General features: G+C 47.4%; 1 protein-coding gene across 1 annotated transcript in view; it reads left to right on the top strand.

The window, feature by feature from the left end:
* Positions 1-5,442: 5,442 nt before the first annotated feature.
* The window catches only part of LOC109674570 (myomegalin-like), a 94,071-nt gene continuing 88,308 nt past the window's right edge, over positions 5,443-11,205 (top strand). The window contains 1 exon segment of the mRNA XM_074058633.1: positions 5,443-5,578. Coding sequence (XP_073914734.1) covers positions 5,443-5,578 — 136 coding nt within the window.

Genomic DNA, 11,205 nt, shown 5'->3' with positions numbered 1-11,205 from the left:
TTCATGGGTTCTTCCATTCTGGGAATGCCTTCAACCACCTGGATTTGTTGTCTGTCATATGAAGTCCTTGAAAGAATGTGAATTTTTTCTGATAGTTAACTGTCCTCACTTTCTGGGACACTTAGCTGAGCCAGATTGCAAAGCCTCTTGGGGCATTTGGGGTATTATTAAGTGGTATGAAACCTCTGCCCCACCTTTCCTAGCAGCAGGCCCAGGGTCTCTGACAATACCTGCTTCTCCACAGACACCCACATCTGTGTTTCTGTTCTGAAAGGCCAGCCAGATTATAAAAGAACATCTCAACCATTTTGAGGGTTCCTCTGGTGCTGGGGAGTAAGCAGGCTTCTGGTGTTAGGAAATCTTACCCTGGCCATGTTATGTACATAAGCAATGCATATCACCCATGAATTCTGGCTTCCTTCCCACCCCTTTCCATTGGTTTTGGGTCCAACAGGTACCCCATGAATTATGGGCCAAAACCAAAGAAAAGCTTCCCATGTGCTAACTCACTACCAACTTCTCCATCCCCACCTGAGTCTAAGAGCAAAGCAAGCACAAGTGCAGCCATCTTAGTTACACTGACTTTGGCACTTAGGAGGATGTAATTATCCTGCTCCTCCTTGGAGTTGAAGGTTGCTCAGAATGGAGAGCGGGTTGTCCACTCTTTTGAATAATAGCTCAATCTCCACTGGTGGAGAGAGGAAGCTGGATCATAAGAATTCTGTAAAAATCCACCAGGCAGCCTTTGTGGGTGATGTCCCCTGGGGTAGATGCCTACAGTTTCAATTTTGCTCCTAAAGTGGCTGTTTTATTGGTGACAAAATGAAATCCAACCACTTCTGGCAGAAAAAGAAAGTCATCATTACATCAAGATCTTAAATTAGTTGTGTTTAGCTGCTGGTTCTTGGCTCCACCCAGATTTTGGTAACAGGTGTCAGCCTCAGCCACCTTCACCATAGCAACCAGGGGCAGCCTCTGTCTTCAAGTCCCTGGGGTTTTGCTAAGAGCCCTAGTCTTCTCCCAGGCCCTGGGTGTCTCTCCCAAGGATTGAGTGCTTGAGGCCAGGCAAGGTGCTTCTAGTTTCCCCTTTTGTTGGCTGGCTTCTAGACCTTGACCATAAAGGTAGCTCTGTGCAGATGAGGGCAAGGAGGTTACAAGGCAGCCACTAGAATTAAACTTCAAGAGACCAAGGGGAGGTCTTCAGAGTTTAGGGTCAAAGGCTGCGGAAGGCTGGATTTCTGCAGACTTTGGGGGCCAGAATGTGAGGCCAGGATATTTCACTATATGCCTGTGTGTGATGCAGTGTAGGTAAACTTGTGCCCATGTTTGATTCTAGAAAGGCATATGGGGGGTACCAGTATGTAGGGCCATACATGCATGCCTGTGTTGCAAGATAGATATACACATTGCTTTGTGTAGTCATACAAGATACATGATGGATCTTGAACTTACAACCTTCCTATACACGGATATGCTAGTTGCTTGATGTACACACATTTATTTTGGCGTGCACACTGGTGGCCTCAAAACGCTAAGGGATCCTGGGGACCCCAAAGTGAGGGATGCCTGCACAAGCAAGGCAAAGGAGAAGGGCTAGAATGTCTCTCAGGAAGCCCCTTAACTCATGTCCTAGGCCTGTGGTTCCTCAGCGGGAGCCCGCCCGCATACTTAAGATGAATGTCAGTTGCTCCAAATGCGGAGGGAAAGAGGAGCTGGGCCTGGGGGAACAGGATTTCCGGGCCTCTGGGGCGCGGCCACTCGGGGCATGGCCACACAAGGCTCCCTTTGTGGAGGGGCCCTGCTCCAGACCTAAGTCAGCAAACAATAGTGCAATGTTGCTGGCCGCCCGGCCCAGCCTTCCAGGTCACACTGTGGCGGCCTAAGGCGGGGAAACCTGATGGCGCTTTTTTATGGACGCAAATATAAAATCAGGGCTTTCCCCCCTTTCGCTTTCCCCTTGCCCCAACGCTGATAGAAAGCAGATAAATTTATGAAGGACGAGCTAAGAGAATAATTACAGGGTGAAGGCCATTAAGTTTTATTTCCAGTCCCAAAAGCAAAACCTGCTATTTTATAGAAACATCTGGAAGGACCAAGAGGTGGGCACTCTGCTGGTTTAAAATAAAAATAGAAGATTTTATTTCACGAAAACAAAAAAAATCATTAAAGACCTTTTGCCCCCACTGGAGTTTTATTTTTAAAAGTGTGAGGGGATGGTTGAGTAGTCAGTGACTCAGGATAATATAGCACTTCTTAGGGACCTGAACCAGCCAGGGCGACTGGAGATGCGGTGTACGCCAGCACCCAAGTCTCCCTCTTTGCACCAGAGGGTTCCAGGCCACATAGGCTGCCCATTCCATCCTGTGTCGTGTGTGTGTGTGTGTGTGTGTGTGTGTGTGTGTGTGTGTGTGTGTGTGTGGCTTTGGGTATTGGAACAAAGTGAAAAGTAGTATTGTTGTCCTCACGTTCCAGAAGATTCAATCACAGACATAATAAAACCTCAGGTCTGTCCTGCTTCTGACAGAGACCTTGATTGTTTGACTTAGTTGTAAATCATTTGGACCCTTCACTCTGAAGACAGGGAAAAGTGAGATTCTGCCTCCTTTGACTTGCCTAAGGCCACACAGTTTGGAGCTGTACCAGGCCTGGTCACTAGGCTCCACCTTGCCTCAAAGTCCCTATGGTTTCTTCCTACCCTAGAGTCACCTCATAATGTTTTATATCTACCATGATGGCTGAATTCATTAGCATTCCTTTGCCCCCATACAGTGTCCTGCCCACGTGTTTAGGGGCAGCCTGACATGTCCTGCTGGCTGGCTAGTTTAAACTTTGGTTTTCAGTTACTCAAAACTCCAAAATCAAAGCTGGCTGGTGGTCAGCTTAGATTGGGGCACCAGCAGTGGTGGAAATTAACATGGTATTTGGTGTGTGAGGATGTGAGGGACAGATAGCTATGTGGAAGGTCTGGGAGTGTCTTTTGTGCGTTATGACTCTGAGGCTGTAGAACTCGCTTTTGCCTTTGAAAAATTCAGAGTATGTGGGGATGGCCAGTTTTAGCTGAGCATTTTCTGTACTGCCCTTCTCTTTCTAGTTTTCCTCCTGCCATGGGTAGACCTGGGCCCACACCAGCCATTTGTCCCTGCGTACATATTCCTACTATGTATATGCATGTGTATCCCAACCATATACACACTGTACACCTATTTATATAGTTGTACTTTATACATCTGGGGAATTTTCTCTGATTTTTTAAGGGTTCAATAACTTCTCTTCCTGTCTGGGGTCCTTCAGGGGCAGGGCTGGGAGCAGCTTGCTTGCTCCTTGTCAGTCATCTTGAGACTTGAAAAGAAAAAGATATGAAGTGGATCCATCACCTGTAGGATCTGCCAAGGGTAGAAGATACAACCTGGAGTTGGGAAACCTGGGGAGTGCTTAGAGTATGAGCTATGTACTAGGAACCCCACTCTTATCCTTAAAGGTTAAAAAGAGAAAGAAACTAGGGCAATGAAAAGCTATTTTGAAAGCCTTTTGAGTCAATTGAGGGCAAATGCATACCACAAGTCCACATTCTCACAGTTAATCCCCACAACCTTCCTTTTCCCATTTCCCCTGGATGGCATGCTATATTACACACCTAAGTTACAAATATTAAACCATCTTTCTTAATCTTTCTCCAGGTCTTGCTCCCCCATCAGCATAGAGTTACACACTAAACAGCACATATCCCTGGGGGAAAAACTTAGATTAACCTGTATAGCTTCACAAAACTTCATTGTCCCTCTTTTGTTTTCATGACAGTTTCCAAGCCACTTATGTTCACTTGGGTCCCACCATTTAAGTGTCCTAATCTATAATTCCAGGATATATATGTGTGCAGGTGTGTGTGTATGGGGGAGCAACCTGTGTGCATCCTAAAGGAGGGATGCAGGAACTTGCTGAGAACTTTGCCTTGGGATGAGGTATGTATGCATGCCCTTGAAGGCACTGCTCCTTGCTCTTGGTATGTCTGTGGGACATTTTGGTTGGTAGATGACCAAAATATCTTCTTTCTTGGGAAACTGGTGTGGCCTCAGGTAGGGTATGTAGCCTGTGGTGTACCCACTTCTCAGTCCAAACCAGGCCTGTAACAGGGTAGAAGGCAAGATGTGCAACATAGGCAATGGAGTGGAAGAAAGGCCTGGAATAGCCTTGAGGCTGGCCCAAAGCTTTCTCACCAGACCTGGCTGAGGCCTCAGCCACTGGCATCTGGCCCTTGCTGTGGGGTCTAGGAACACCAGATCAGGAACCTAGATCAAGTCCTGAGACACAGAGGAAGGAAATTGCACACATGTGGCTGGCTTTATCTCCAGTATTTTTGCTGATCACTTTTTAACCAAAGCTCTTGCAAGCAATGGGGAATGGTGATTTAGGTGACTATGCTAGGAGATCTCATGCCTTGGCATGTGGGTTCCCAGAGGCTCAGTGGCAGGAGTCCCTGGCTTCTAGATCCACTGGGTTCTTGTAGTACCCCTGGGGACCTCCAAATCTGAGCCACAGGTTCCAGGAAGGTTGAGGGGGTCAGGCCTGACTGTGCACACCCATCCAGTGCTTTTCCATCCTTTGTTCTGCATTTGCTGTGCCAGCAGCTTCTTCTTGTCCAGGTTGGGCATGATTTGAGGGAAATCCAAAGTGGTCCTTTTGCTTTTCTCCAGAGGCCAAGGCCCATCCACAACACTGAGTTGTTGCTTCCAGAACAGTAGTGCTTTCAACTGCATTGTCAAGGACCAGATTTTTTTGGGCCCCTGGACAGGCCAGGAATGTGATATTGTCCCTTTTTGCCTCAAAGTGGGGGAGATCTGGTCCTCAGAGGCTTCCAACAGGCCATAGATTCCCGAGCTTAAACTTACAGGTTCAAACCCTGCTCAGGGCCTGTCTGTGAGCAGGACTTTTTTGGTGGGTCTCTGGTCTGTAGCCTGCATGCCTGCGGCTTTTTCCAGCTCTTTAGTTCAGGGATGGAAAAGTTTTTTGACCTGGGCATTAGAACAGAAAACAAGGTTGTCTAGGCCACTGCCCAGGAACTTTGAGAAGTTTTTCCAGCTGGGCAGGACCAAATTCTAAAGTCAGTCTGAGTTTGGACTGCGTAAGATTTCAGTCTGGTTTTTTTGCCACTGGCATCTAGTGGAAGAACCTAGAGGGGGTGTGGGAAATAATGATAGCCAGGACTGCTGCATTTTAAATTCCTTAGCTATCCCTGATAAAAGCACTGCCCTGAAGGATTTTTTTAAAAAGAGGGTAGAAGGGAGATGATTAGCAGGGAAGGAGAGCCAGGCTCTGGAGGTGATGGATTTGAAGGGAATTTTGAAAAAGTTCTTTCTCAATTATCAAAGTTCCTAGTTGCCCATGCCTGATAACCCTCTGTGGGTTCTTTGGAATAAGAGCCCAGAATAGGCGAAGCACAGCCCAATGTCTGCACCGCAGCTGAACCTAGTATTTGCTGCCTGTGGGGCCCAGCCTAGGTCGGCCAGCAGAGCCAGCCGTAAGCACAAGGCCTCACCTCTGGCCTCCAGCTCTGGGGCGCCCATGTCTCCTGCTCCAGCAGGTAGAGCTGGATGTAGGAAGCCGACTATAAACGTTTTTCAGTTGCCAGATTCTGGATAGTAACGGGCATTTTTGTTTGTTTCGTTTTGTTTTAACCAGAGTTGCTTAAACAAGGTCAAACTGGAAAGTAGTAGGAACCTGTGTGGAGAAATCGGGTAGAACCCACAGATGGAAAAGCACCTTGGGACAGGAATAAGATAATCAGAACCATTTTCTGGCTTTTCTCGAACAGATTAACATTTTGTCAGAGCCCCTAAATTCCAAATTTGCAACTAAAATGACTGATTTTGCAGTATCTGTGAGACCCAGTCTATTTGGGAGGAAAACGTATGGATTTGGGATTTGCAGAAGTCTGTAAGGGTGCAGGTCTGATCTTGACTTTCAGCTTCCTTCCCTCCCCATTCAAGTAACCCTAGGGGACTGGGAAGCCAGGGATTAAAGTCCACTCTGAAGCATCCCGTGGACTCCCTGCGGGCAGCTTTGGCCCAAGCCTCTGTCTCTCCCTTACTTTCATTGGTCGGCGCTCTCAGGGTTTCTCCTGCTCTCTTCTTGCCATTGGTTGGGGGCTGGCTCCCCCACCCTCAATCTTTTTCTTCCTCCCCCCCTCCCTTTCCCTCACCCTTTGGACAAGAGCTCACAGCCGGCCCCACTTCGGGAAGGGAGGAATTTAGGGGGAAAAGTTTCCCAGAAGTTTGGATCAGCAGAAGGAAGGACAGGAAGACCAGGAGGGGAAAAGGGAGAGGAGGGAGGAGAAGAGAGGGAGGAGAGAGAGAGAGAAAGAAAGAAGGAGGAGAGAAGGAGAGGGAGGGAGGGAGAGGAGAGAGAGAGGGAGAGAGAGAGAGAGAGAGAGAGAGAGAGAGAGAGAGAGAGAGAGAGAGAGAGAGAGAGAGAGAGAAGGAGAGAGAGAAAGAGAAAATGAATTAAAAAAAAAAAAGATGAAGTCCAGTCAGCACAGCCAGTGAGCGCCTGCCCGGGTGGGTGGGAATCAGGACTCCAGCGCTCATGCAGCCAGCGAGCAGCTTTCAGGGCTCTAGTTCCTAGAGCTCCGGAAGACTGGCGCTACTTTCTCAAGATCCGATTTTTCCCTCTTGGGAAATGCCCAGTTTGTCTCATTTAGCCTCGGATCGCAGAGCTAGTCCCTCTCTCAAATGTCTCTTCCATGTTGGAGTGTAATAATAATTCTGCCCCATTAGAAACAGGAGTGGATGTTAGACCCGTTGCCCTGAACCGTGAGTCACTTTTCAGGGCCAACATCTCTGAATTTGGGGAAGCGTTCGATTAATTTGTGTCTAGGTTCTATGGACATTCTATGTACGCGATGTGCACAGAACACGTAAAACGCAGGGTGGTTGTTGATGTCTGTATTTTAGCAGAACTCTGGGGGTGGCAACTTAACGTTTTGTATTAAGTGCCAAGATTTCATGGGTACAAAAACAGCCCGGGGGAACAGCTGTGGTCAGAAGAAACTTGTGCGCAAGCACACAAACACAGCCCTCGCAAGCTTGGTTTAGCAGCTTCAGAAATTTTCCAACCCAGACTTCTAAAACCATGCTGGAGGTGCTCTTGCAGACCAGGCAAGGGCAGGGAAGTACACCCAGGTTAAGTGCTTGCAAGACCCTGGGGCGCCCGCATAGGAGTGGGAGCAGCCAGGAGTTCAGGAGCTTGGAGATCCCAGCATGAAAGCTGGCCAAACCTGAGGGTCAGCTGTTGCTTACATTTTCTCTTTAGGCACTGACAGTTCAATTTCCATGCTCCTGAGACTAATAATAACGGGATTAGCGAGTGACCTGCAGAGACAGGGTTTTATGAATTCTCCGTGTTCTTTGGGTCCATTATGGAATTTGAGTTTAGTGCTGGGGAATTATTTTTATTAGTCGATGAAAACAAAATTAAAAGATTGATTTCATGGGTCCAAACCTTTATCTATTTGGATACTGCTGCAGGTCCACGTGGACCCTTGCTGGGCAATTCAGGAAGGAACATGTGGTATTACTGTGTTTGCCTTCTTTGGCTAGACCCTGGTTTCCTCACCTAATTTAATTGTTTTCAAAGTCTCATTAGGGTCTTCATACAATTACTGGAGATTCTCACAGGCCTTATGGCAACTCTCAGTTTGGGAGGTTCTTTTATTTTCCTGACAGTGGAAAAGGCAGAAGCTACTTAGGAACTTTTATCTTGGGAGGCCCCAGAGCCATCTAGGGTCCTATGTTCAAAAGGGCCAACATGTGGGATCCAAATTAGTGACTTCGGCTCACCATTTGCTCTTCTGGCTCTTCTAGGGGGATGTGAGGAGAAAAAGTGAGGTGTTCTGGGCAAAGGGGGACATGAATGTGGGGAACTGGTGTTCAGGATTCTGTTCTTGAGCTCCTGAGGGATGGGGGCGGGGCAAAATGGAAGACCAAATATAGAATTTGCTTTATGTAACAGAGTACAGTTGCTCCCTCCCATTACTTTGTCACCTTTCTAAAAAGAAAAAGATGGATGTTTGGATTAGCGAAAATGAAATATATTTAAGGGCAAGAGTCCAGGGGGAGGAAGAAGTCAAAGCCCAGAATGCTCTGGGGCTTTCTGTGGAGCAGGGCTATGGGTCCAGTGAGACCTGTTCTGCTCATGAGCAGAGGGGATCCCCAAGTTAGAGCTCTGGAAATGGCTAAAGCTTTCTTGTGATCTGGACTTAGGACTAGAAAATGTCCTTCAGAGAAAGGGCACCTCAGCTGGAAGATGAAGCTGTCAGAAGAGAGTCTGGAGGCAGAGCTGCTGGCTCTAGACCCAGGCTGCAGCAAAATTGGCAACCCGGGGACTGAGGCCTTTTCAGGCCTTTCTTTTTCTTATCTTTTATAGTGACCTAACACACACACACACACACACACACACACATGGCCACATTTAAAGATATGAATGGATAAGTAGTGCAGGCAACCCTCCAGTTCTGGGCAGTTTCTCTGCCTGCCTGGGCCTTACAGTTCTGTTCAATCTGCCTTCTCTCTGTTCTAGCCAAGAGGTTGCTGTGTGGCTCTCAGTCTCAAGAGAGGAACACTAGGGAAACCCATCAAAAAGAACATCACCCCCCCAACACACCCACACACTACACTCCTTTTCTAGAGCAACTGTATTTTTCAGTCTCATAATCTCCGATTGGGTCTGCTGCTGTCAGCCTGCCTTTCTGAGCCTGAAATTATCAAGATTCTCAGAAAACTCAAAATGTAATTCTTAACTTTAATTCAAGCCTTAATCCAAAGAGCAGTCTTTTGCTTATTCACAGACAACTTTTCTTTCCGAGTCTGGACAGAGCTGGCTTTAAGTTGGCACCTGAGCAGCTGCAGCCTGGAGTGCCAACATGCAGCAGCGGGAACCAGCCTGACCTCTGCACTGTAGGCAACTCACCCATCAGAGGACACCATATGTATCTCAAAAATTTCCATCCTGCCTAGTGGCCAGGAAAAAATCCGAAGCCCACAGGGCTGTGGAGGACACTTGTGAGGTACTGTCACTGAAGTGCCTGTGCCTACACCAGCATCCTCTGTCTTTTGGGGAAGCCACTAAGGCTCAGATGCCACTAGTTGGAGAGGGTCTCAAGGACCATTTCAGAGGAGTCTGGCTCCTCCTCCCTTTCTCTAAGCTGCAGTAGAGGAAACTTTCAAGCCAGGATGGGCCAGAACAGCTGCTGTGGCTGCATCCTTGGAAGTGTATTTCAGGCATGCTGCAGTGCGCCATCTGTGCTTGGACCCCATCCCTGGCTGCACCGGGCTTCCCCAACTCTGGCTTGGGCCTTTCTGGGCCACATCCTCCTTACAGTGCAGTGGAGACCTAGGTCTAACCTGGGGCAAAATAATTCAAACTTTCTGAGGAGGGATTTCTCCCTTCAGAGCCTGCAGGCCTGAGCCTTGTCACCTTGGTGCCCAAGAGGCCAGGGAGGTGGCCATGCACACAGGCATGTATGCATAGGCAAGCTGATGGGCACTCTGATCACATGCGCACACACGCAGCCTCACGCTTTCTTGTTTGCACCCACCTGCACAAACTCTAGTGAAACAAGACAGAAGAGGCCCAAACAGAAACGCCAGGGCATTTTCTTTCGAGTTACTGAGATGAATTGGCCCTGAATTTAATCTGCCAGTCTGTTTGCTCACAGTAAAATGCTTAAGGTTTTAATCCTGAAGTTACCTCTTTACCCATCCTACTCCCAATAGGGAAACAGAGTGAAGGAGAGGAAGTCGCTCTTTAAGTAACAGATAAAAGTGATGAGTTGGAAGCCAGTGGAGAGAACACTCAAGGGTACAGGCCTGGGATCTGACCACAAGGGTCTCCTGGGGTAGAGGTCAGGGCAAGGAACCCTAGTTCCTTGGTACTTCTTAAGTGGCTTCTGGCACAGATGCAGACCTTCAGGGTGCATGGCCTCTGCCCATAGATGAGCCAATTCTGGGGCCTGTTGGACTTTTTTGTAAGGCTGTGGCCAATCAAGTCAAAACAGTCTTCCATCGAGGCCACCCCTTTGGGAAACGACCTTGTGTGAAAGGGAAAGAAGGGGGAGGTAAGGACTGAATTTGTTATCCCCTGGAGAGGATGATTGTTCACTGGGATGACTGCAGAGAGAGCACCTCAGTGGCTCCTAGCAATGGGAGCAGTTTATGGAGACTTTCTGTGTGAAACCCTGGCCCTGGAGCAACCTTACAACAGAAGCCACTAAGAAAAGGGAAGTGATTCTAGTGTGCTCAATCTCAAAGAAAGGACCACAGTCAGGAGGAACGGGAATAAGGAAAACATAGATGTTCAGAATTTGGCCCACAATGGGGAGGAAGGTGAGTGTGCACCTTCCAAAGTCACCTCCATCCTCAAACTTTAGAAGCTAGTGTGATGGATTCAGTGATAACAAACAGAGCAGGGCACAGTGTGTCCTTTTGCTGCCTCTCACCAGCCTCTGTGACCTACTCTGCATCTTGGAGACCTCTCCCTCTTCCCAGAAGCACAAATCTAATGTGTGATCAGATTATCTAGGTAGATCAGTGCACAGCCTCACAGTGCTGCAATTCTGAATTCCAGTCACCCCACCCAAGGCTATTTCTTATTTAACACTGTACTGGGGCTCCCAGCTTGCCATTTTGTGTTTATTGATGAAGTTCTCAGAAAGAAAAGTTCACGGGTGATGTTTATGTGGGGAGGAAGGAAGAATTAGATTTCTTATAGAGACGTTCCACTGAATTATATTGACATAGATTCCCTGCCCATTTCCTAACCAAAACTCCCTATCTTCCTATCGATTGCTTCAAATGGTATAAAATTTTAATTATAACAGAAAATTAGTTTAAAAGATCTTTAATCCATGCATGCAGCATGTGAGCAAGTGCAGAATGCCATGAAATGCCTAGCTTGAGGGCCCAAACTAAAATAATTGGGTATTAGTGATTTGTGTTCCCATTTACATGTATAATTCCCTATGCATGTGTGGATGTGAACCTAATGGAAGTCCCTTATCCTTAATCCTACATATAGAGCTACAAGGAGAGAAAGACCAATATGTCTGACTCAGAAGACCTAAACATCATACACAGGGCATTCATTGCTATAAAAATAAAGAGCAGAATATTACAGATCCATCAGAGTGTATCTTTTGGCAAAAATAATAATATT

Source organism: Castor canadensis, chromosome 16 (assembly GCF_047511655.1).
Source record: "Castor canadensis chromosome 16, mCasCan1.hap1v2, whole genome shotgun sequence".
Classification (NCBI taxonomy): Eukaryota; Metazoa; Chordata; class Mammalia; order Rodentia; family Castoridae; genus Castor; species Castor canadensis.
This window is presented reverse-complemented; position numbering and strand designations above follow the sequence as displayed.